The following is a 27,246-nucleotide window of genomic DNA, read 5'->3' on the forward strand; positions in this document are numbered from 1 at the left end:
AAGTGAAAAAGCACCCCAGGCTGTGTATTCTGCTAGACTGTAGCGGTGGTATGCTAAGGCAGGAGTGCCAGAATAAATTCCCAGCTCCAGCTATATTTTAGATCCTGTGCGGGTTTCAATTCCTCGCCATCCCCATTGCTACTGAAAATGAAAAGCCACTTTCACAGCTTCTGGCCAAGTCAAAACTGACCTTGAGCATAGCAGGGCATCAACATGAATATCAAAGACCATTTATCAAGTGTTGGGTTCGTGACACATCCAAGGAGATTACAGCATAGCTGTGCCATGGTGGAAGGAATCTGAGAGTTAGGAGCCAGAAAACCAGAGTCCTTGGCTCCCCTGCTCAATAGGCTACAAGAAATTAGGCCCGTTGTGTATCACTCCATACTTCTCTACATCATCTCTATAATATCAAGTGAATAACGATAATTATCACATCACAAGGAACTGTTAACATGAAATTGGATGACAGAATGTAGGTGAAAAACACACCAGAAAATGTAAAAAAGATTAGTAGTTAGAATCGGTTATTGTGGCGTTGTCATTGTAACTGATATGATTACTGGACAATTCTTTGTGCCAAGTGGTGGCTAGTCTTGACCTCTAAAAAGAGAGGAAGAACCCAATGGCCTAGCAAGCTTCACTTCCATCATGCAACATGGACATCAGGGCCCTAAAATCCTGCAGCCTTAGACTATCTTTTCAAACAAACACATCCAAGTTGAAAGATGGTTTGCCACAGAAACCCAACTGCGAAAGCTTCATGATACCTTTTAGGTTTCATGCTTTCATGACCCCAAGAATCAAATTAACAGCAGCAAACCAATGCGTCTGGCTTCAGGAAGTTCGTTTTTAATAACGCTCCCAATGGGGTTTTTAAGATTTCGTAATTTATAAAGACCTTTGACTCAAAATTCAAACATAAAAGCATTTCATAGATATCTAAAAAGATTACCTCTCAACCTTATGCAAAGTAGGAAAGCGGTAAGATTACTCAAAATTACTAAATTTAAATTAAAAAAATTTTTTCTTCATTTTTGTAGGATATGAAAAATACAACAGGAGTATCCCTAATTTTATGGCTTCATTATCACTTGCAAAATCAGTTTCAGAAGAAAAAAATACCACCGCCACCATTCTGAACATTAATATTACGAAAGCAATCACTACTTCAAGGGCAGCTTCAAGATCAATTATATCAATTCAAACACTTCTGCTTGCTGTAAAAGAAGATAAAATAAAATAAAATGCAGTCCAGTTAATTTCCCTGACACCTTTTAAAAAGGATATTTGTCAAAATCATCTCACAAAGCCCTTCCAGATCATGAAAAAAGCAAAATGATATTAAATTCAGGTTAAATTTATGATAAATGAAAAATTTATTTTAACTGCTATATTGATTCTTCATAGTGTTTTAGGACTCCTTGTATAACAAATGCATATATTTATTTAGGATGATTTAATAGAATTTGGAATTTAACATGACTATTTTAGACAAATATAAAGGTTTATAGTTAATGTACTTTTAAGATATTATAGATTATAACTAGATTTTTATTGATGTTGATGTCTTAGACAATACTTTAATCCCATATTATAATATTCTTTTATTTTTAAAATATCGTTCCCTTTAAAATATAATTTATATACATATTATCACATAAAATATATAAATGAACTTCCCCCCATAGCTCCAATCCCATGAAAATGACAGCTGGTTTAGAAATCTCTCCTACATAAATATCACATCCTTGGTGAAATCGACAGTCTTTTCATGGAAAAAAATTAAAATATGTGCTAAAATTAGAATATGCAAAAGACTGCCTAATTTTCAATTTCAGAAAAGCGCTGCTTGAAATAAGGTACAAAAAGAGAGAAATTATGTCTATTTATATGTAGGACGGTCTTTGTTTTTTTTTACATTATCACCATAACTTGGCAGAATTCTGTAATGACACCAAAAACTTGAATAAAAACAACATTCATCGCATGCCAGGATTTCCTTAAGAAGAGATCACTGTTTCTAAGGCAGCTTTTTCTTTTTCTCCAATGTATCTACTCGTGAGCAAATACATATCTTTATTAAACAGTTCCAATGTGTGCATTTGAAATAGATATAAAAAGAAGGAACAAGTCTTCAAGAAAAGATTCTTTGCTGGCACTCTGTTACCTTGAAATCCGCTCTAATATTCTTTATACAGTTCAGAGACTGTGCATGGATATAATAGACACTGTTTGACAAAACGGATTGTTAATTCACAGTGTCTCCAAGATTGCCACAACTGAGCTTTTCCATTTCCAACTTAAAATACTGCTGTAAACAGCATCCCCCATGAGCTCTCGTGTTTCCGTACCAAATTGTGCTTCCTAATTGGCCTTAGTGATTGCAGTGGTGCAATGAGGAATACAGAACGGCTCTCACTGCAACATCCCATTTGTCATTATTTCTTTCTTGAGTTTATACCTGGTTTTTATTTTTTTTAAGGCAGTTTGGATTTTAAAAGTTCAATAAAAATGAATAACCTAAAACATACTTCTGTCACCATGAAATTTCTTGCATGTTTTTACTGCAACAAAAATATTCTCCTTCTTCACTGGTTCTCCCTAAAAAACAAGAAAAATATATGCACACATGAGTCAGCCTTATCTTCACACCCACATTAGATCTCACATGCTCTAGAGTTCAAATTAACCCATGTCAGGGATACCACGCCTATTTCCAGGACAAGTTTTAGGGAAGAAAAGGAACTGTAGTTCAGCTGAAAACACAGCCTTTGAAGTCAGCCAGCTCTGGACCTGCCTTCCAGCTCCGCCCTGCAGACCGCATCACCTTAACAAGGTCCTTAAGCTCTCGGAACTTCAGTCTGCTCACTTACAAAAAGGGAGCAGTAACCACCATGAGGCTGCTATTATTAACACATATTTACTGAGCACACAGTAAGTGACCAATAAATGTTAGCTAACTCCCTTTCCTTTCTCCAGCTGTGAAGATCTTGACAAAGAGAAGGAAGTAGGGGCATCTTGCAGTGCAAAATAAGAGATGACTCCCTTTTCTGGGCCCAGCCTAACTGTAACGTTGAAAGTATTTTTATGGCCCTTTACTGGTTACCCAAGTCTGGGCTAAGGATGTTCAGTGCTCCGCCAAAGGTAGGGTTACTTCAAACACCTGGGCGGTGGGGTGGGGTGTTCCGGGAGCCCAGGCTGATCACACAGATGAAAGGGCCACACAGAGGGATTTGTCGACAACACACAGGCAAGGCCTTCATGGGAGCGGGGCGGGGAGTGTCCTGATACCTTTATTACCTATCTCAGGCCTGTAATAATATTCAATCACAACTCCCACATCATTTGGGCCTGGTTTACAGTGACATCTAGCCACAGCTTTGTCATGTCACTCAAGACACCAGGAGAGACAGTAAAGAGCAAGCAAGCATTGCATCTAGAAAGACTGATTTTCCCTGTAGGAGATGCACACACATTACAGATTCTCCCCCATGTTATACTGTGTTGCCTTTTAAAACAGCACGCACAAACTTCTGTGTGACCGACTTGAGAATAACAAACATTTGAGGTTGGTGAACGTATTTTCCTTTATGAAAACTTAATAACCTAGTGAGTTTCAGGGTCTTCGGGCTCATCCTGGACTGGACCAAGGGTCCGCCATGACCAGTAAGTTTATTCTGAAAGTCCTAGATGGCCGCAGGTGAGATCAAAGGCAGGGTCCCCTGCTGAGAGAGTAAAGGCAATGAGCTCATGGAGAAGGCTTGGGTGTCACAGAAAATGTTGGAAATTGCCTTTCCAGGAAATGGAACAGAAATTCCAATCAACACATCCTATACCATCAACCAAAGAAATAACCGGGCACACCGGTTCTGCAGAGCTGGGGCGAACAGGACCTCACAGAGGCACTGGAGCGAGAGGGAACCTGCCAGAACCCTCGCTCCCCACTTCCAGCCATGCATCCTTGAGCAAGTGCTCACCTCCTCTGTGCCTCTCTCCTCTCATGCGTGAGATGGCAAACAACGGCACTTAACTTACGGTGTTGTTGTCACTAAAGACATGATGGATAGTTCTCTGGGCACAGGGCAAAGGTTGATTTTATTACACACAGCACATAAATGTTCCTTTGATGTGCAGGGCAGTTTTTCTTGTGTTACTTACACAAAGTGGCAGGAAGGAACGGAATGTGGTAGCACAGTCGGAGTCCCCGCCGTCTGTGCAGAACTCAGGCACCGGGGTGAGGGCAGGCCCTCCGCCTTTGTCCCAGATGTAGAGGGCAATCTGTCCAAGACAGGAGACGGGCAATGAAGAACTCAGCAACACCGCACGTGTAAGATAGGGCAAAATATCTTAAAGGAAAGCAGAACACAACTTCTATAGAGAGCATTAAATCGGACCATATCAATGTGTCAATATTCGACAGGATTTTTTTTACTTAAGAAGTGGCAATTCCATGTTGATGGATCTAGTCTTTTGTTAACAGTAAGCAATTAACTATGAATCAATATTACGACCTCCAAAAACTCCCAAGGTCATCAATCAGCGGTTTAGGGAAGAGCACCTTCTACAGCAGCACAGAGAGATGTGAGAGAATACCATCTACGCTCTGCTTTCCCGCAGTGGGGTAACTACACACCCTGAACAGCCAACTTGTTGAAAACATCTGAAAATGTTGGATAAAATGTCTTTAAAATCATTTTTAAACGTATTGCAAAACTGGCACAAAACCGTGAAAGTGAGACCCTGGGCGAAGGGCACCGGGGTAGTTTGCCCGGCAGGCATCAGTGACCTCCCACAACGCGAGTTCCTGTGAGGAGTGAGGAGAGTGAAGCCTGTGACCACGCCACCGCGGGGTGTGGCCAACAGCAAACCCCACATACACCCGGGACCATGGAGCCAAATGGAGGGAAGAAATAATCTCCAAACCTCCTCTGAGATTTTACAACCAAAGCCAGGCCTCCCTAATTTGTGCCACCTCTAAGGTCCAAAAACACCCCAAACAGAGTCGTTTCAAGTGGTCCCAACTCAGTTTCACCCACAGCAGCAGGCAGAAGCTCAGTAACCCACAACCTTCACACAGGCCTCAGAGGAATTTTCCAGAGGAACAAGAGCACTCAGAGAAAAATCACGAAAAGTACAAAGAAAGGAGATGATGAGCAAGAGTCAGTAGACATAATTTACTCAGACCCAAAGACTTCAGAAATTGGAATTATCAAACACAAATTATAAAATTACTATGCTTAATATATTTTTATAAAAAAAACTTTAAAATGTGAGCAAAATTATTTTTAAAAATATTACACAAAGTAAATTTAAAAAATAACTGAATAAAATGTCTAGAAATAAAAAGTATTAATAATTAATATAAAAATATTGTAGGATATATAGCATATTAGACACAGCTGGATGAAAATTTAGAGAACTAAAGAATGAAGCTCCTAAAATTCTCTAAAAGGTAGCACAGCAAAAAATATACGTGGAAAATGTAAAAGAAGTTCATACCTCTAGCATACATCTAAAGTTCCAGGAGGAGGCAACAGAGAAAATAGAGATGAGAGCACAGTTGAAAAGATAATGGCTGAGAATTTTCAAATATTGCTTAATAATCCTATTATGGAAGGACCCAATGAATCTTAAGTAGGATTAGAAAAAACAGTCTACATCTAGATATATCTTAGTGAAACTGTGAAATACCAAAGACAAAGAATCTTAAAAGTAGGCAGAAAAATGATAAATTACCTACAAAGGAACCACATTAGACTAAGGACTGATCTCTCAGCACTACAATAACCGAAGCCAGAATATAATGAAATCATACCATTGTGATAAGAGAAAATGACTGACAATCTAGAACGGTACACTTGATGGCACTATGCTTCAAGAACAAAGTTGAAATAAATATTTTGAAGGAGAAAAAGCTGAGAAAATTTACCACCTCACTAAACGAAATTCTAAAGGATTTCAGGAAGAATATAAATGATCCCAATTGGAAGGTCCAAGAAACAAGATGGAACGAACGGTAAGAAAAACACTGGCAAATCTATGATGAAGCTAATACAAATGTTAACTGCATAAAGTAATGATAATACCTAAGTGTCAGGTAAAAAAAAAAAAAACCAGATCAAAAATACTGGACAATAGCATATAAATTGGGGGTGGGATAACCGGAGTTAAATTATTCTAACTCCCTTGAATTTTCTGCATACTGATCAATTAGCCCTCGTTAGGTCATTAATGCACGTTAAAATATTTAAAATAACCAATAAAGTACAGATGTAGAGACAGAACTTCCAAAACAGTAAAGGAGGAAAATACGAACTAAAAAAGAAAACAAAATCAAAAGGTGGCATGAAAGTTTTAAAAAGAACAATGGAAAATGGGGGGAAGATAAAGTAATAGAAATCAATTCAAATTTATTAGTAATTATAATCAGTGTAAAGTAAATTTGTTATCTGGTTTAAAGATAAACAGTGTCAAACTAGGAGACAAAAAAGGCATATCCTCTTTAAAAGAGACACATCTAAAAGATAAGGACACAAAAGGATTGACAGAAAAAGATGAAAAAATGATTATGAGGCAAACATCAAAAGAAAGCCAGGATAGCAGCATTCCTGTCAATGAAATAAACATTAAGACAGAGTATGCTAGAGATAAAGATAGATTCACTAAGAAGATGTAATAATCCTAAACTTTTATACACCTAATTAACATAGCCTCGGAGTATAAAAAACAAGAATTGTTAGTTCCATAGAAGAAATTGTCAAATCCACCATTATTAAGGAAGATTTCCATATTCCTCCCTTAGTAAGTGATAGCAGAAAAACAAAAGCAGAACAGAGGAAGGAAGAAACGAAGGAAATAAAATATCTGAAAAGCACAATTAATACCTTCTTTGGTCTAATACTAAAAAATATAAAAATATTATATCCCCTAGAGAATACACATCCTTTTCTCCGTTTATAAAAACTGAACATGAACTAGGTCATAAAGTAAGCCTAAAAGTATTTCAAATGACTGTTACATAGAGTGCAATAATGCTAAATTAGAAATCAATAACAATACACAGAAATATATTGGGTCCCAAGGAAAAATGTATTTTTTAAAAGTGGGTCACGGTCAAAAAAAGCTTCACAGCCTCTGCCTTACAGAAACTCTTGCAGACGATCATCACGACACACGTCGAAAACATTCACAGAAGCAATGATCGCAGTAGCAAAAGGCAGCAGCAGTGCAGAAGCCTGCTGACAGGACAACAGGTAAGTAAGTTCCTATGGTGCACGGGAGACCACTGCAGACAGTGACAGTAAGTTGACTGGAGCTGCATGTACCAACGTGGATGAGTCTCAAATTAGAGCAACATTTGTGGCACAGAACCAAAAGGATACAAAATTATATGTTATTCAGAAATTCACTCATTTGTCATAAAATAGGAAGAAGAGTAAAGGAGAGAAAGACGATTCGAGATTATTCTTATTCTGGGAGGTGGAGGGGGGGCTTCCACTGGGGAGAAGCGAATAGGCAGCCTCTAGGCAACCGGTTACGTTCTCCCTCTTGAACCAGGTGGGCTGCTTAGGTATTTGGTTAACTGACCTTTATACCTCTCATACATGTTAGAGATACTCTCTTGTACATGTATTCAATGTTTAACAGATTCCCAAACCAGGGTGTCTATACCAGCTCTGACTTTTCATTAACCTATCTCAGCAGATCCTGATTTTCAACAAGACATTCTTTCCTCTTTGTGGAAGACAAGAATGATTTTTTGAATAGTATATTTCTTCTCAAAGAAGCTGTTTCATCATTCCAAGGCAGCCAAGTTAGAAAGTCGTGTGTGTGCCCGTCTCTCTTCCAGAAGGCTGCCAACACTGCTGGGCTGAATTACATGTCAGGATTTACCTCAATGTCCTAAGATACAGATTCCTGCAGAGTGAGAGGAAGTCCATTTCGGGCAGTCAGACATGCCCATAAATGAAATGCAAAAAGAGGCCTCCTTAATGATGATTCAGGAATGATTAATGATGGGACAGCTGCCACTTGCCTCCAGGATAACTGGTCACAGATGTCCACTAAATGCCAAAGAACCAGAGGTGCTGGGGGCCCTGGCAGGCACATCGTGGCTGCCTGCTTGGGACCAACTGGTTCAATTCCACTCTAGAGAACCAGGCACAGACACATGACAAAGGCATGTGTCTTAGTCTGTTCGGGATGCTATAACAAAATACCACAGACCGGGTGGCATATAAACAACAGAAATTTATTTGTCACAGTTCTGGAGGCTGGAAGGCCAAAATTAAGGTGCTGGCCGATTCGGTGTCTGGTGAGGGCCAGCTTTCTGGTTCACGGACGGTACCTTCCTGCTGTGTCCTCCCACGATGGACAGGGAGCTCTCTGGGGCCTCTTTTCTAAGGGCACTAATCCATTCATGAGGTCGTCACCCTTATGACCTAACCACCTCCCAAAGGTCCACCTCCAGAGACCATTTCCCTGGGGATTAGGTTTCGACATAGGAACTGGTGCAGTGGGGGACACACACACACTCCAGAGCAGCACATGTACACCCAACGCACCACGTAAGATCAGAGGGATTTTGACGACATTTTTGCATGTTTTTAGAAATCAACCTCTGGATCCACCTATCTAGCTTAAAAACAAAGACTCATGAATCACAAGAGGCAACCTTTTCACTGCTCTTTCTTCACCTACACAACTAAAATGAGCTTAAAATAGAAGGACCTGATTCACGGGAGTGCTGTAAAATTACCTCTGCAGGCGCAGATGCGCGTGGGTGGGGAAAGTGCACTATTAGGCAATACAAAACACTTCTTGTACCAAAAGACGTGAATTCTGGATTACTAAGGCTTTTAACCAAACAAAACATGACATACCTCATGTTTTAAATCTATTGTAAAGTCGGATTTCAGGGATTCACTCTTTAATTTCTTGGCAAGCCTAGAAAATAGAGACAATTTGAATTTTTTTTAACCAAAAGAAGTGTCAAACAAGAATAACACATTGCTGAGAGTTTTTAATGTTTGAAAACAGATAAACATACAAATTTTAAAATAAAAATAACAGCTTAATTTCCCTAAGGGAAAGGACTGTGAAAATGCAATGGTTTTGCAAATGACTTCTTGCAAATGTAGAATTTCAACATCTGCCCGATAATGTAAGATACCATACAATAAATAAGATGCCTTGAAAAAGAAAAGCCATGAAGTTTGTTGACTCCTTACACTAAATAATGACAGGGAAAGAAAAAGAAAAGGGGAAAAAAAGTGTGCTTGAGAGAGAAACATTGTTACTTTTTGTCTCCTACCGTAATGAATGACAGATCAAGGGGGTTTTGATGGGGGAAAAAATGTGTGGTTTCAGGGAAGAACAACAGTTTTATTTCAAGTCATTTTCTTGTTTAAAAAGTCTTCAACAGCTCTTTTCCCATGGAGAATAAAGCCTCAAATTCCCGAGGCAGCCTGGAGGGCCCCAGCCTGGTCCCCACACCTGCCCCCCCCCCAGAGTCTCACACCCACTTGCTATACCAGAACACACGCCTCCCCACTGTTCCTGCCCTGCACATCTGCCTACTGTGCCCACATCCAACCTTTACTTAGCAAACTTTCCTTTTTCAAGACCAAACTCAAGGACACCTTCTCTGCGAAACGTTTCCAGACTTGCCCACCAGAACAAGTGGAAACTTCCTTTGCTCCGAGAGCACAAAGCACAGCCCTGGCAGCTGTCATATGCATTAAAACCTCTGTGCACACATCCCTCTTTGTGCTATACTTTGTGTTGCTGGCACCACCCACCGTACCTGGGCAACACAAACACTCGGTGAGCCCCCGAATGAACGAATGAACGAGGGCAATACACTCTCTCCTTCCAAGCTGACTGGGGTAGAATTACATTCCTAGAGCACTTGAATACCATGTGGTTCTGTATTTGTTTACAGAGCTGGAGACTAGACCATCAGTTTCCATTACCAACCTCCTAATACCTAGTTTAACTACAAAGATATAATAGTGATTTTAAAAAAGGAAGAATAGTAGTAAGTTTCAAAATTTTTTTATTGAGTTTTTAATTACATCTTAGTCTGTTTGGGCCATGAAATAGTTCTTTAAAAATTCATTTCTGATTAGAGGAAAGATAAAGAAGGTAGATAGGTTAAATTTATGTTGTGTTATAAAACATTTGTCTCATGGTTGGTGCTAATATAGTTTGGGACTAAAAGCAGCCCCTTGTAATACCTGTCACATTCCTGTTCAGCATCTGCCCACAGATCCGTGAGTACGAGTGGGCAGCACTCAGAGCCGGCATCCTCGACACATTTGCGATATACATTAAGAGAAAAAATCTGCCCTGGCAAGTGGGATCTTGTCCAATTTGAATGCTGCCCAGTGGAGCCAGTTTTAATAAGTAAACTCTATCAAGCTAACTTTGGAATTTGGACTCAGGCCTCAGGCCTTCAAAATCTGATCAGACCACAAAGAGTTAGAATTCACATCTCATTCAGACTCCAAAGACTGAATGAGAGGAAAAGTCATACCCAGGCTTATTGCCACAGGCAAGGGTCACAAGTTGCGATCAGAACTAAGCAGCAAGTGACGTCCATTGTTGGATGGCCATGTTTCATACGCCCCCCGTAACAGGCAGTAAACACCTTAGAATTCTGGCCTTAAACATGCTCTCCATTTTTTGACATCTCAAGTTTCTTTCTCAACCAATTCTTGAAATTTTTTCTTTGAGGGAGAGCTCCGAGGGAGAAAATGTGAAAACCACTGCTAGAATTTCTTTGAGACAGACAAGGACTGATTAGAGGACTGATATTCTTAAGTGGCTATCTCTCTCGCAGCCCATGGAGTGCACCATAGCCAAGTCATGTCACCTATACATCACAAACATCTTGGTGAGGAGTTAGCCTCAAAGCCACCTCACACCTAAGGCAGGCACCTTGCAAATGTGTTGAAGTTCTAAGAGTATGCAGGGTGATCAACCAACTTAAAAGACAATCATTAATAGTGGTAGCTAGGTTTCATTTTTCTATACGTGAAGTAAGATAGCACAGGGTTTTTCCAATGCTAATTTCAGTAACCAACAATGCCAAAGGCCAGAAATTCCAGTTACTTAGAATAAAATGTTACCTTATTAAATATTCCGTTTCTGGTAAATATGACATTTGGTTTCAGCTTTCCTAATTTTTAGAAGGTATTAAGTCGTGCCCCCAATAGCACAGTTCTAATGACACAACCAGCTAGGCTGCAGATGTACAAAAAGACTGAGGGACCCTTTGACTCAATAACAAGCAAACTTCCCAGCTGACTTTTCTAGTCCCACTTGTGAACCACTCAACAGAGCAAGATATTAAACAAAATCCACATAAGGTTTTCTGGTGGAAAATAATAGAGAAAACCATTATAGGATTCTATAACAATACATATTTGCGGAAAACATGTTATTGGAAATTAATGACAGTTTCTCCAAAGATACAAGTATTTTTTTTTTTATTGATCACGTGGACGGATCACCAGGAAATGTTGAGCAGTGTGAATTCAAACCTCACTGATGTCGGATTGCTAGGCCAAATAATATTTTTCATGGGAAACAGTCTTAAAAAGTAGGTATCACAAAACGTCTTTAAGTAACCCGTTGTCCTGGTGACTTGGGCAGAAGAAATACTTAGGTAACTCTAAATTGTTGCCCTACGTACTAAGTGGGACATAAAGTCAGGGAAAGGAGACAGAGGTAATCAACAGTCCTGTAGTGGGCACTGTCGGTTGCCTAGGCAACACAGAGTCGCCCATTCCTTCTTCCTAAGCACATCCTGATTTTGATTAACTATTGAGCCCAACAATTAAATGGGCTCCAGAGTCAGAACATGATGAGTCTGGAGTCTGGACCAAGCCAAGCGGTGAAACTGCCTGGCAACTATTAATCGTCCCAGTTGCTGGTACCTGCCTGCAGGTGGCCCAACCAGACTGAGGATAAGCATTCACCTTGCGTGGTGGAGGACAGGCTCTCTACTGTTGGATTCAAATAGGAAATGTGTAGCCCTCATTGTCTTCAAACCACAAGGGGAACCAGATTTAGGGTAAACTGATGCTGTGCACCACAGGCAGGAGAGACAGTGAAAACCTGGGTCCTCAATAACACTGTTGAACTCCTGCATCCACCACCTACAGACCTCGTGTCCAATATAACAGTATTTCCTTAATCCAGTTTGAGTTGTTTCCTGTTACTTGCATCCAAAAGAATGCTAACTGATATAGTTCCTAATAAAAGGAGCAAATAAAGTCAGGATATTAGCTTTGGAATTGGGGAAAAACCAATTGGGAAGATCCAATTTTACAGCTGATGGGTCTAATGGATCCTTCATGCTTCCTTTAGTTCTAAGTGTCATACCAATGTCTTGAAGAGTAGGTAAGAACCTCCTATTAGAAAACCATTTTAAATCCATCTTGGCCACCAGATAGCTGTTATGCCCGATGGGTTATATCATTTAATTTGCTTGATTACCTGTCTGCATCAGGAGAAAAAGGAAATATGATCTCAGATAACTAGAATTTTTTATTTCATGCTCTGTTAGAGTCTATGTTTTTATTTTGTTTTGTTTTTGCTGGCAGGGGAAAATGAGGGGAGGTGGGGAGAACAACGTGGATATTAATTAACTACACACATTCTACAGTTTGTTAGAAGAGCAGGCAACACAGAATACGGAAGGTTATCTGGTGCCTCGTTCCTCTCCCATGTTGAGTCTACGGGGAAAGTGCTGGGACTTTCCTGAACTTTGTGCAAAAGATTAGTCTCTTGCCCTAATTCCCTCAGCCATAGTTCTCGACATGCTACGGTCTGAATGTTTGTGTCCCCCCAGAATTCATGTTGAAATCCTAACCCCCAAGGTGATGGTATCAGCAGGCAGGGCCTTTGGGAGGTGATTAGGTCGTGGGGACAGATCCTTCATGAATGGGATTAGTACCCTATGACAGAGGCCAGAGAGAGATCCCTCTGCTCTTCCATCATGTGAGTACACAGCGAGAAGGCGCCGTGAACCAGACACTGAATCTGCCGGCACCTTGATCTTGAACTTCCAGCCTCCAGAATCATGAGAAATAAACTTTGTCATTTATAAGTCCCATATAAGTTACCATGTAATTTTATGGTATTTTGCTGTAGTAGCCCAAACAGACTAACATACCTACTCACCCTGCTAGCGACGAGGCCCTCGGTTCTCTCTCCTTTCCCAGTAGAAAGCACAGTTCAGTCGGGGGATCTGAGACCCCTGTGGAAGCTGGGCTCTTGGCTACCTTCCTTTGCCAATAGATACATGTTCAATGACCTCACAAAAACACAGCAGGGAGGGCAATCATGGGCCCGTGGTCTCCTGTGCGACCACCTTGCAGAATGTCACATAACCCATACCATGAAGTCTCCCCTTAACAAGCCTAACATCTTAGTTAGTGCATAACCTGCGACCCTGGTTCACAAGGTCCCTGGCAGCTCATCACACGGTGAGCAGGAGATAGTTATGGGGTGAGCACCAACCAGGACCAACAGAACATGCCTCTGTACCTATGAGCAGCAAGGTCAGAGGGCAGAGTCCATAGACTCAAGAGGTTGTGCAGAACAGGTGAGACTATAGCTCCAGCACGTCAAGCAATACGAGTGTGGGCTCAAACATCCTATACAAGGATATTAGGAGTCAAAGGAGATCACTTCCATCCGCCTGGTTAAAAATATAAGTCAACAAGGAAGCAAGAATAGTCACTTCTAACACCTAAACCAATAAAACTGAACTGAGGTCTCCAAGAAGCCTCTGCTAGAGGAAGATGGGGAAATTGTGATGGGAAGAAGGCAGGCGAAACTCTGCAGACCAGCAGCATTTGCCTGTGGGATGACAGGCCTCCTGGAGCAGAGGACAGGGATGGAGAAAGGAGGTATATGGGCTTCAGAGAAATGGTTACACCCCTGGGCCTGCTGTACAGGGTCTTCCTACGTCCACTGGTTTCTCACATCATTTCACAGGGCAGTTACAGCTGTGCTTGCTCCTTTCTCAAGGGACTTAGCTGGACTACGGGGACAGGATAGAAACAGGCTTAGGAAGAGCTCATACTCCCAAGTCAAAGTGATGACAGCCACATGGGACTTTTCCGGTGGAGAAATCAGACCAAATTATTCTATGCCATGAAGCAAAGTAGAGAGAGAGTGAGGAAGGGCTAGAGGAAGCCTTGGTGGCCGAGGGTGGGAAGAATCCTAAAGGGACGAGAGCAGAGCCTCAGCCCAGGGGGTGCAGCTCAGAGCTTCTGTTCTTTAAAAGTCCAGACTAAACAAAGGGAGCTGAACTGACCCCCAAACCCAAGGCTGCTGGACACAGCAGGAAAAGAGCATACTGGGAGCTCCTGGTCTTCAGGCTGCAGCAAACCAAAGCTCATTTAACTAATACATATGACCTTGGGCTGCTCTGCTTTACAGAGATCAGGCAAACCAGTAGAGGGTGAGACGGGAATGACAACTACCTCTTCTTGTCTTCCCCTCCCCTTTCTCCCTGAGCCTTCCAAGAATGCAGGGGGAACTGTGCAGAGCCTCTTAGGCATGCCTGGCACAAGCTGGGAGGAGGGCATCCTTGCCCAGCAGGCCCAAGACTGGGTACACGGGCCAAAGCTCTTAGCTGGAGACAAAAGAATCCACTCTGGATAGTTAAAGCACAAAGTGCATTTATTAAGGCATATAGATGGCTCACAGAATTACTGGAAAGTCTGAGTAGGGAGACTCTGAGCTGAGATTCCAAGAACAACCCCGAGATGTGCGGCACAGAAATGAGCAGCCTGGGAGCTTCAGACTCTGCCAACATCAGGAACCTGCTGCATCACGAGGCCAGTCTCAGCAGCCGACCCCCGAATGGTCCTTCCTCTGCCACGACCACGCAAGCCAAATGGTCCCCTGTGCTTTGTCCCCTTCCCCACACAATGCAGTTCCCAAAAAGAATTGCAGAGTGTGTCTACCTGACAGAACCTACGGCATACAGCTGCTTCCTGGCAGCAAGGACGGCTAGAAAACACAGAGGGGTTGGTTGTCGTGCTGTTTGGATTCCACAATGGAAAGGCAGGTATTACACTGCAGGGAACTTTCAAATGTGAAGGGAGTCGTCAAGAAGTTCTGGCCAGCCCTCAGCGATAAGGTATCTCATATCCTATATGTATCTACAATGGCCTAAAAAGTTTTTCAAGTCCCCAAACCCCAGAAACGGGACACTTAATGACAGAAGCCCTTCATCTCTGAAGATACAAAAGCCACAAGTGCTTTTCCAACTTTCTATCCCCTAAAGAACAAAAACATATAACAATGTATCTGAAGTATTCAGACTGAGAAAGGGCCTGTCAACGACCATATTTCTCCTGAATTACAACTTAACCATCTTCACTTTCCACATCTTACAAAGCATCACTACGATCACACACACAAATAGCTGGGTATGACTACCTACTGTGCCTTCCGCGAGCTGTCCCCAATGCCCGCCCGTGTCTAGGGACACACACCCACGCACGTGACCAGCCATCAACCCCCAACCCCAGCGTGTTACTGATTTGTTTTCTCACTGGCGATCAAAGTTATACCTGTGGCTAACTAGGTCTCTTAACAATGGTAACGACGCTTCCTGCATAGTTCTTAGAGCACTTTATGTGCTCTCCCCTAGTCTCACAACTTATTATTTGTCTTATTTTGCCGGTGAGTAAGAAGGACAGAGAGGTTGAATGATGTCTCAGGGGTTTAATAAGTGGCAGAGCTGAAGCAAGAACCCGCAGACATCCGGCTCCTTGGCCGGGTCTTTCCACACCACCACACGCTGCCTCTGGCTAAAAAACTATTTGAGATCCTGAGAGCCATCAGTTATAATATTCGCTGAAACAGAAGTTGATCTACACTCCCCCTGCCCCCTAAAAAGAAGTGTAATAAATTCTTACTTGTTTACAAGTGGAAAACTAAGGGCCCAGCCAGCAGCAAAGTCTGGATATTTAAAAACTGTAGGATTTTCAGAAAAGGCATAATGGTGAATTATTGTAGATTCTTCATCATGTAACGCTTTTCCTAAAAACCATTCCTGTTAAATAAAAATATAAAATGTCATTTTTTTTAAAAAAGCCATTTCACATTTAAGACCAAAATAAAAGTTATATGACTGATTTTAGCTAAATATTTTGGGTGATAGTTATTAGCACAGAATATATATTTCTATAGAATTTAAGCAAAAATATAATTAACATTATTGTGATAATAAAAATACCATAATTTTTGTATATAAACAAAATAGTTCAAGATCTTATTATCAAGATGAACAAAATGTTAGTCATCATTATATCATTAATGTATAAAAGTGGTATTTTATAGAGTATTCCATATAAAAAGACTATTAAGGCAAAAAAAAATAGTGTTCCCTTATACCCCACTGTGATTTTCAAAGAAGAATTTGAAACATTCCTTCCAGAATCAGTGCCTATTTTATTCATGCAAACGATATGTATTGAGACTCTACCACACACCAGGCAGGAACACAGCTTACACTAGTGTGGAAAGATGGAAATCAGGCAAGTGAATAACTTCAGGAATGGACTGAAATGTGCTGTGATGCAGACAAAACAGAGTGACCAAGGGCTGCCCTGGAGAGCGGGTAATCTCTCATGATGTTCCAAGTGAACTGAGCTGAAATAATATTGATATTATTAGGAGCTGGCTGTGCAAAACTCTAGGGAAGAGCAGTCACAGCAGTTAATGCAAAGTCCCTGAGGTGGGAAAAAGCTTGATAAACTAGATGAAAAAAGAAATCGAGAATGGTTGGACCTACTAGGTGTGGGGAACAAGGTATGAGAGAGACAGGCGGGAGGCAGACCATCTATGTGACAGAGGACAGGAGCATAAACTTTATTCTATGTGCAACGACTTCTACTTCTGGCCATGGTGGGATAGCCTGGATCACACCTACTCTACACTGAGAATAAAAATAAGTGCTGGAGAAATTACATAAAGCAGATGATTGACGCCATCAGAAAACAACAAAGGCAGATAGGATATAAAGGGCTCAGATCCCAGAATCGGAAAGCCCACCCCTAGGAGCTTCACATTGGCTTCCTCTTTCCCTCAAGGAATGTGCAGATTCCTGGAGCTGTGAGAAGCATGCAGCCAAAAGCAGCAATTGGGACTCGTGCAGTCTCACTGGACTAGGAGACAGGGGCTGGGGCCGGAGACTGCCAGGGAGTAGAGATTTAAGGAGAACCCAGAGAAATGAGCCCAAGAGTCTGAACAAACTTTGCCTTAATGACCTAGGCTGCATAAAAGCCAACAGAAAGAGCAAGAACCAGGCAGAAAGCAGCTGTGGGGAGGCTACAAAGCTGAGCAAAGCCCTGCATAGTCTTGTAGCGCTGGGAAGACCAAGGCCAGAGTGCAGGATCTACCAGGAAAAGGGATCTGGACCTACTCAACCAAGGTCTACAACCCAAATAATATTAACTCCTCCTGTAGGAAGGTGCTATCACCCACAGCCTCCTTGATTTTTCACATAAAATGTGTGACAGTTAGTCAAAAATTACCAGGCAGGGCAAGAATAAAACCAAACCAAAAAGAAAGAAAAAAAATGAGAACTAAAAAGAGATGCATAGATAAATCAGATTTTGTAGTTATCGAACAAGACTTTTACATAACTATGATTAATATGTTTAATAAAATAGAGAAAATGTGGAAAATTATACCAAAGAACTAGAATGTTTAACTAACAGTCAAGTGGAAATCCTAAAATTGAATAATATAAGCACTAAAGTTAGGAATTCGAAAGGATATTAAACACAATAGAAGAAATGATTAGTGAACTGGAAGGCAAGTCAGTAAAAAAATATCCAAACTGAGGTACAAAAAGGAAACCAAAAGCAAGACAGTAAAGAAAGGAGCTTAAGGCAATATGAGACACAGACACAGTGAGACACAGTGAAAGGGTCTAAAATGCACAAAATTGGAAACTTAGGACAGGAGGAGAGAGGGAACGGAACTGAAGCAATATTTAAAGAAATACAGGTTTAAATTTTCTAAAACTAACAAAAGTCATCAAGCCATAGATTCAAGGACCTCTGTAAGTTCCAATCAGGAAAAATACAAAGAAAACCACACAGAAGAACATAATGGTAAAACTGTTGAAAACCAAAGAGAGAAAAATCTTAAAATCAGCTTAGGGCAGGGGGCGAGGGTTAAGGGAGGTAAGACAGTATACGTATACACCTTTTTTCCAAAGAATAAAAGCAACATACACAGTTGTATACAACTGATTTTTCAACAGAAATAATGAAAGCTGAAAGATAATGGTACATCTTGACAGTGATGGAAGAAAATTACTGTCAACCTAGCATGCTATATCCAGCAATATCTTAGGTGAAATGGGAAACCACTGGAACAGGAAAACTGTTAGGAGGCTCTAATAATGGTAGAGGCAAGACACAATGGTAGCCTGGACCAAGTGGTGGTAATAAATACAGAGAGAAGATGAATGAGTAATAGACCCAGCTGGACACGCCAACATGGAATTGAAGGGAAAAAAGAAGCCAATCATGAGTCCTAGGTTTCCACATGAGCAGCTGGATAATCAGTGATGCCCTTTCTGAGACAAGGAAGATTGAAAATGGAAGATGTTTAGGAAGGCATTAGAGTTCAGTTTGAACATGTCGAGTTTAAGGTTTCTATTGCATAAGCAGGGATATTACTATTAAGCATGGAGTTCAATACAGGAGTAAGGAGCATGTGGCTCACTCCCTCAGCTCCTTCACACTCCGCTCACACGAACACCCTATATAGACTAGTAAGTCCACCCCCGATCTACCCCTTATCCCCTTATTCTGCCTATTTCTCTCTATAGCACTTATTACCATTTGACACATTATATATTCATTTGCATCTTTGCTTATTGATCATCTCCCCTGAAACAAGAATATCACCTCCTTGTGGGCAAGAATGTTGTCCATTTTGTTAACTGTCGTATTCCCAGAACACCTTAACATCTAACGGGTGCTCAATAACTTTTTGTTAAACAAATGGAACAAGCCCAGGAGAGATTTAAAGGCAATTCCTTCCCAGTCAAGAAACTAAAGCACATAATTTAAATCAAGTACTCTAAGTTCTCAGAGTTTTATATATTTTCTCTCTTATCCAACCAGTGCCACCTCACTATTATGTTTCAGAATATAATAGCAAGAAGGGTACAGTACTTAAGTACTCTTAAGTATTTCTTAAGAGTTTTATTCTGCTTGTGGTTGTATCCCAAATACCTCCCAGAGTTCTAGTTTTGGTCAATTCAGCAACAGGTCATAACTGAACATGAGTGACACCTATTAATGTTTAAATCTAACGTTAAAACTGTATGTTTAGATTCACAGATCCATATGATGACTTTCTTCTTGATACTTTGTCTGTGGATATTAGTCATTACTAGATGAGAAGAATGCTCAGTAACGACCAAGGCAAATGACCTCAGCTTGAAAGAGAAAACTCAACATTTAAAAAAGTTAGTAATATAGCTCTTTATCAAACTACTAAACCTTAACCAATACGAAAATCACCACATAGTTTGTATAAAGAAAATGCACACCTCAGATTTTGGAAACTTTCTTACCAATCTTTCAATATTAAAACCTATTCCAAACATAATTTTATGCAAAACATACTGTTATGTTTTATCTCCTAATTGTAACATTCAGCTATTATGCAGTATATATGACTGTTTTTCAATATTTTAGTGGGGATTATAAGGGAGAAATTAATATAGAATTTATATTAATTAAGAGCCACTCCCCCAGTCTTTCTTAGTGACTTTCTTAATGACTTCATGAAAAGGACAATTATAATCAAGATAAATTTAAAAGAGTAACTCAAACAATGTTCTACTAGTATCTTAGAATTACTTTTTCCCAGTACCTGCATTTAACCTCTATTAATAGTAAATCAAAAAAGTCAACACACTTTATCAAATACACGTATATTAAGAGCATACTGCCAGGTACGTGGCTCACGCCTATAATCCTAGCACTCTGAGAGGCCAAGACAAGAGGATTGCTTGAGCACAGGAATTCAAGACCAGCCTGGGCAATATCAAGACCCTGTCTTTACAAAAAACAGAAAACTTATCCAGGCATGGTAGTGCATGCCTGTAGTCCCAACTACTAAAGAGGCTGAGCTAGGAGGATCACTTGAGCCCAGAAGTCAAGGCTGCAGTGAGCTATGATCACATCACTGCACTCTAACCCAGGCAACAGAGCAAGACTCTGCCTAAAAACAGAAAAAAAAAAAAAAAAAAACCATATTGTGAGAAAAAAGGAAAGACTTCAACCAAGATATGAAAATTTATAGAAATCACCTATGACAGCAATTTAGCAAAGTTTAATTATTTTAATAAAGATTAAATGTTTACATTTAAAATATTACATAACAGTATACATTTACATTAGTAAGAATGACTAAAAGATACCAGAAGAAAAAAATCAGAATCAAACAAAATACGTGATACTCTTAACATACTACATAATTATTATTTTATTGTAGCTTATTTGTGCAAATATCAAAGCCACATTTGCTTTTTTCCTAAGATTTCAAACAGCAGGGGAAAAAAGTCATACTGGTTTGAGCTAACTTCAACATTATGTAATCTTTATTATTCTTTAATGCTAGTTTCAAAAGAAATAAAGCATTCCTATATTTTTTTCCACATGGCAGAGCTCAGAAAAGAGGGGGAAATGTCTCCTTTTACCTCTGTTCTGTACTTGCTTTTCATGAACTTGCTTTGAACTTTTAAATTTATCATCCCAATTTCATTAAAAAGCACCGTGAGTCACCATCTTCTGTACAGAATTAGAGCTACAGATAATGGAAAAATAATCTCCAGGTGAAACGAACACTAGGAGGAGGTTAAAACTCCTACAACCTAAAAAAGATCTGGGAGTTTTTCTCAAGTCAAAAGGAAACATAAAAACCTAACAAATGGTTTACATAAAACATGGCAAAGAGCAGAGACGCTGGTCAGCATCATCTGAACAGACTAGATGAGACGGGTTCATAATTCTTCTCTTCTTTGAAGGAATTATTTCTTTAAATCTAATGACCTTCTCCTTCAATTATATCTGTAGCTTCCCAGAAATCAAAAGCATGAAGAGAAATCATAATGGATCCTTCCAGTATTTAAAGGTCATCAAAAGCAGTGATTTTGATAATGTTACAGTCAGAGACGTTCCAGTGTTTGAGAAATCAACCTAATGATCACTGTTGCCCAACTTTTTCCATCTACATCAGTAACCACGCAGGCACCCAGAGGTTGCCTTTCATTCCCCGTATGCTCATTAAACCTGCTTCATCTTGGGAGTAGGCACCAGGATACGGGCGGGTCAAGTTTCCAGTGGTACCAGAAGGGTCCAACTCTGCTTATCCCAACTTTAAAGAACTCCATAAAGTGATGAGATTGTAACCTGGCCTTCTGTTGGAGAAACAAATGAGCCTGATTTACCCTTGACATACCTCCAAGGCAGCTCCGTTAACCTATCAAGCCTTTGCATATGGCCCAGCAATACTCACTGACCACCTGCTAAGTGTTAAGCACTCTGCTCAGGGCTAGGGATTTTGAGGTAAACAAGATCCAACTGCTATATCAAATCTGCACACATTAATAAAATAAGATTTCAAAATATGAAAGCAGTAGTGAACTTCACTGAGTTCCTCTGATGCAAGATGCACCCCTTCTCACCTCCATTCTTTCTCCAATAGTGTTCCCTCTGCCTGGCAGACCCTCCTCCTTTCCAGTCAAGGCCTACTCATCCGACAGGACTCAGATTAGATGTCACGTCCTGCCCTGACCCTCCCAGACTAGGTTCAATGCCCTGCTGCATGTGTCTGACAGTGCCCTGTGCTCCCTTCCTGTAGTCGTCTCGCTTTTAACCGTCAATGCTTCTCTGACGGCCTGTCCTCGCCTGCCAGTCCATCCCGCCCATGTGGTCAGGGTCCTTGTCTGTTTTGCTCTGGCCCCTGCCATCCACAGTCCTCAATAGGCAATTGGTATTCAAAAAATATTTCTATCTAAAATAAAATGTCGGCTGGGCGTGGTGGCTCACGCCTGTAATCCTAGCACTCTGGGAGGCCGAGGCGGGTGGATCGCTCGAGGTCAGGAGTTCGAGACCAGCCTGAGCAAGAGCGAGACCCCGTCTCTACTAAAAATAGAAAGAAATTATATGGACAAATAAAAACATATATAGAAAAAATTAGCCGGGCATGGTGGCGCATGCCTGTAGTCCCAGCTACCAGGGAGGCTGAGGCAGTAGGATCGCTTAAGCCCAGGAGTTTGAGGTTGCTGTGAGCTAGGCTGATGCCACGGCACTCACTCTAGCCCGGGCAACAGAGCGAGACTCTGACTCAAAAAATAAAATAAAATAAAATAAAATAAAATGTCATCACTGTCTAATGAAGAGAAATAACCAATTTAAGTTTATTTCTAAGGTAGGCTGTTTCTGCATTGCAGCTTGTCGTTTTTAACTCTCTGAAATTACTAACCCGCATAAACACTCTTTTTCCTTAAAATGGCTCATTAGTTCCATCCCTCTGTAAGCTACAAACCTCAAAGAGAATCACTTAACACAGCTTCCAGATATTCAACAATCTTTCACTCTTTTTAATTTTAAATTAAGTGGTTTTTAGTAGATTTGAAAACCTCTTAATCAAAATTAAACCTTCTTTGAAGCATTGTCCCAAAAGATAAGTACTGGCATTGAAGTTACATTCACCTTGGAGGGGTCGTATCTGCTGAGTGTTTCTAAGAGTTTTGGAATCTGTATTCTTGTCTCTTCTTCACAGAAGAAAATCCATGACGAATTTCTGCTGTACGTTACAGAAAAGCTGACGAGAAGAAAGAGGTTATAGTCACCACCTCTGTAAAATGAGTTTACAGTAAGCTTTAAAACTGGTAAGTAGGAAATGGATGAGGACATACAGAATGGCAAGATATTTAGATTTTCCCGCTGTATTTTTCTTCCATGCATACTTTCAGCTTACAGGAAAGTTCAACAGCAATGGTTTATAAAACATTTAGCGTTCCTAAGATCAATTCTCTCCATAACACCACCAGTTCAGAAGAAAAATAAGGTTCAAATATCAGCTTGAAGTATTTTATCTTTTAAGAAAAAAGCGTATTTAAAAATGACAGCTATTCATCATTAAGAATCAGTCGTCAAGAAATTTGGTTAACGTAGTAATCGTAAAAAGTAAAATTCCAATTTACTTCACTTACTGAGGAAGAACACACGTTCTTTATAAGAAAACTAGGGAGTGTGAGGGTGTTGGGTAGAAACGCCCGTGATTTACACGTTTGGGTTCAACGTACTGTGGCAGCAGCGGAAGTATGGTCCAGGCACCTTCCTGCTCAGCCAGCTGGTGGAGGAGGAGGACTCTGGGGAGCTCCTGAAAACACAACGATAAAAGAACGTAAGTAAGAACTGACCACTCAAAAAAAAAAAAAAAAAAAAAAAAAGGCTCGGTTTAAAATGCAGCTATATTATTAATATATATTAATTAAACATATATTATATACTATATAATTAATATGCAATGACTATATATTAATTCATTAAAATGCAGCTACTTCTCGAGACCTGACCCAGAATCTTCACACCACTCTTTGCTCTCGTTCTCCCCAGGACCTACTGGCCGCGAAGCATTTCGGCTGGATCCACACGACCTCTCCACCACCCAGGCACCCCGCAGGGCTCCAGGCCCACAGGGAGGGTCTCCCTGACACTCGGAGCTAACCTAAATCTGCAGATTTGGGAAGGTGACTGGAAGGGAAGCGCCTGGGGAAGTGGTCAGGGATAACTCCTGACCAAAAAGAGTTTTTTATTTCATACACGACATATGTAACACATGTGAAGTAAAACCCTTTGGCTAAACAAGAGGATAGAATATTTCATCTACCTCATGTGAAAAAAATTTTGTTAAGTGTTCTAAAGACATTGAAACAACATGGTAATAAAAAAGTTTTGGTCTACATACTAGAGATATAATCCTTAATTACTCAGACAATAATGGGAACGTCACAATGATGAAATTTATAAATTTATATACATGGAGGAACCAAGATTCAGAAATAAGGCACAACTGTGGTTACATAAACATGTACACACGCAGAGAAAGAGAAATTAATATTTTTAAGGATATGAGTGTTATTCGCTATATTTCACTATATTTCAAGTTGTTACAAAAGTGAAAAGACAGAAATTTCATATCTGATATGCTTGAACCTCTTCTCCCAACAAACTTTATTATAACCTCTGTTTTACACTAGCTATAAAACTATATTCCTAGTAACCATCACAAACAAAAGAATTTAAGAATAAGTGTCTAAATATCTGAAATATTACTATACTGATGTGGATTCCACAGCAGTCTTAAAGTTCATGTATATTTATTACTTAAGAAGAAAATGGTTTTTAATATAAATCTTTGGAATTGAATATCAAATAAACCTCATTCATTTCTTTTATGTAGTATTTATTTCAACTTTCATGTAGAAACATGAAATGCAAAAACAGTAATCAAAGGTTAAATCAGATAAACAATGTAGCATGTTAGAAAGAAAGGAAATCTTAAGACTGAATTAGCAGTTACCCAATATAAATAATTCAGGGCCTTCCTACTGTTGCTTCTGAATTATGCAGTAATTTCCATTGTCTTTTAAAAATTGTAACACATATACACACATATGTATATTCATGAAGGATTACATAAGAGCCAAAAATCATGTATAAAGAAACTGACAACGTTACTATTTGCATAAAACTTTGGAATAATTATGGGAGAATGCTAATGTGAACTAGACAAGAAAAGAAATATAGCAAATATTTTAAAAAGTTTTACATAAAAAGCTAGCTGATGAGTTATTGCGTAGCAATTAAAATTATGATCACAACCTTAGTACAATGGAAATGTCTTCAAGTTTAATGAAAAAAAAACAGAAATGATGCCAACAGTAAAACAAAATCATATATGAACAGAGACTAAGAGAACCAGAAAATGAAAAATATGTGTCAAGATGATAGAATAATGAGATATTAACATATGTTTTCAAAGTCCTTTAATATAGTTAAAACAGTTAAGTTTTTTAAAATTGAGGGAAAATAAATGGACTTCAAAAATTTACTTCCAAATAAGTATTGGACTTCCTAGTGATAGGATACATGTATATATAAGCAATATCAGCAGGTATTAACTGCGAAAAGGCTTCCTTTCATGCCTGGACGGTAACCCCAGCAGAAAGGCTGCAAGGGCGCCTTCCTGGTAGAGATTAGAAGACAGGCTTATGAATAACTTCCATCACAACAATAAAAATGCAGCAGGCAAAGGCTTAGCTGGTACGAAGAGGAAATCAAATCCCAGATTGAAATAAACTATGGAATATCAATTGATTAAAGTCATTCCTAGCTCCATTACTCTTTGTATACTAAACCATATACTGGATTTCATATTTGCCTCAGTTTGGGAACACAAGAACAGCAATCAAATTTTCTGTATTCCTGTATCAGCAAATAGAAACATTTCAAAAACTAGCATGCCTTGTTAATAACACTCCCCAAAGGTGTGGAGTACTTAAAAATACAAAGTAGGTTCTACCTTTATAATCAGAAACCTGGTCTTGATTCACTGTTGATTAAGCCAAGGTCATCTCAATTATAAATAAATTTTAATCTACAAATCCCCAAAAACACCCGAGAGCTTTTATTCTTGTCATATACATACATACACACACATACACACACACACACACACACACAGACCCAAACAGATACACACACACTCAGATGTATTAGCACCTCAAAGATAAATAATCAAAAAGGTCACAATAAAATTTTCTATCAAATGCTCTTATCTCAATTCTTACCATTTGGAATTATAATAACTTATGTTCCATCTATCACCATAAGATTTAAACTTCCTTAAATGTGTTGTGTTACCAGCCTATAGCATTTTTAGGTGCAAAGCAAGTTTTTTTTAGTTAAGTAATTGGATGGATAATTAAGAGTTTTCAAATGAAAAATCAAGGGGAAAGTAAGAAGGTGTCACGTCAACATCACCAGGGGCTGTCTGGAATAAAGGCAGAGTAAGGGCACTCATGCACGCAGCCACGCGCTGTCTGCTGTCAATCCAGTGATGCCTGATCATGCTGCTATTTCAAACCTAAAAGATAATTCATAATTCTCTCAATAATGAGATAATGCCACAACAGAGGCAAGCTACAAAGGAGCTAAAAATACAAATGATCAAATGTGGGTAAATGACAGAAAAGGGAAAGAAAATGAAAAGGTTGATTGCAGCAATTTAAACTTTTGTGTCAACCTACTTGTCTCTTTGAATCAAAGTCTACCTTTATTTCCGTCATCAGCGTCTACCAGTATCACAATCACTTGGAAGACAGAAAGTCTACTGGACTTTCACTCTGTGTTTCCTTTGAATGTATTTGTCATCAAGGCACATATTCATATTTAAAGTAGCTAAAGATTATTGCGAGTAAAGAACTTTAAAACCAACACCCTAATTCATTAGTCGGTTCTTATGCATGCTCATCGCCTCATTTAGGAGAGGGCTTTGATGCCCATGTCATAGCTGAGTGGTCTCAAAGCTCTGTGAGACTAGAGAAAGCCCATTATTCTTGACATGGAGGAAAAACCATTAAAAAATTGTATTTAGAGATATTAACAGTATGAAAGAAAAAGCTAACATTTGAATATAGATTAAAGCAGATGAATATTTAAAATATAATAAATAATTTCATTGTTCCATAGATTTGGTTCTGAACCACTTTAGTCTTTCTGCCCTTGTCTGGAAGGAATTCAACAATTTAAGTCCAAGCTGCTGGTCTCTCCCTTGTAAACAGACGTTTCCCAGCATTTGTAATTTGTACTTACCTTCATTTAACCTATTAGCCTAGATGTACATGGGTTTATGGTCTAATTTCAGTCTTATTATTCAGACCAAGTGCTAAATGAGAAAGCAAAAGCCAATACATTTGTTCAGTATTAGATAAAGTTTCTAAAAAACTGAATTCTGTTTTAAGACTGATTCCAGTTCAACTGTATTTCCAAATTCCAACTACCATATCCTTCTTGGGATATGCACTGAACTGAGCTTTCGAACCAACAAATAAATTATAATGAAAATTAACATCTGTTTACTATTATAATTTCTTCCATAAGAGGTAGG

The 27,246-nt window shown here is 39.6% G+C and overlaps 1 protein-coding gene across 1 annotated transcript in view; it reads right to left on the reverse strand.

The window, feature by feature from the left end:
* The window catches only part of B3GLCT (beta 3-glucosyltransferase), a 95,179-nt gene that overhangs the window by 31,765 nt on the left and 36,168 nt on the right, over window positions 1-27,246 (reverse strand). Inside the window, exons 6-11 of the mRNA XM_069466956.1 lie at window positions 23,378-23,454; window positions 22,782-22,893; window positions 15,951-16,087; window positions 8,886-8,949; window positions 4,162-4,281; window positions 2,535-2,604 (exon numbers count right to left, since the gene is read on the reverse strand). Coding sequence (XP_069323057.1) covers window positions 2,535-2,604; window positions 4,162-4,281; window positions 8,886-8,949; window positions 15,951-16,087; window positions 22,782-22,893; window positions 23,378-23,454 — 580 coding nt within the window. The remainder of the gene's footprint in view (window positions 1-2,534; window positions 2,605-4,161; window positions 4,282-8,885; window positions 8,950-15,950; window positions 16,088-22,781; window positions 22,894-23,377; window positions 23,455-27,246) is intronic.

Source organism: Eulemur rufifrons, chromosome 4 (genome assembly GCF_041146395.1).
Source record: "Eulemur rufifrons isolate Redbay chromosome 4, OSU_ERuf_1, whole genome shotgun sequence".
In the NCBI taxonomy this organism is placed as follows: Eukaryota; Metazoa; Chordata; class Mammalia; order Primates; family Lemuridae; genus Eulemur; species Eulemur rufifrons.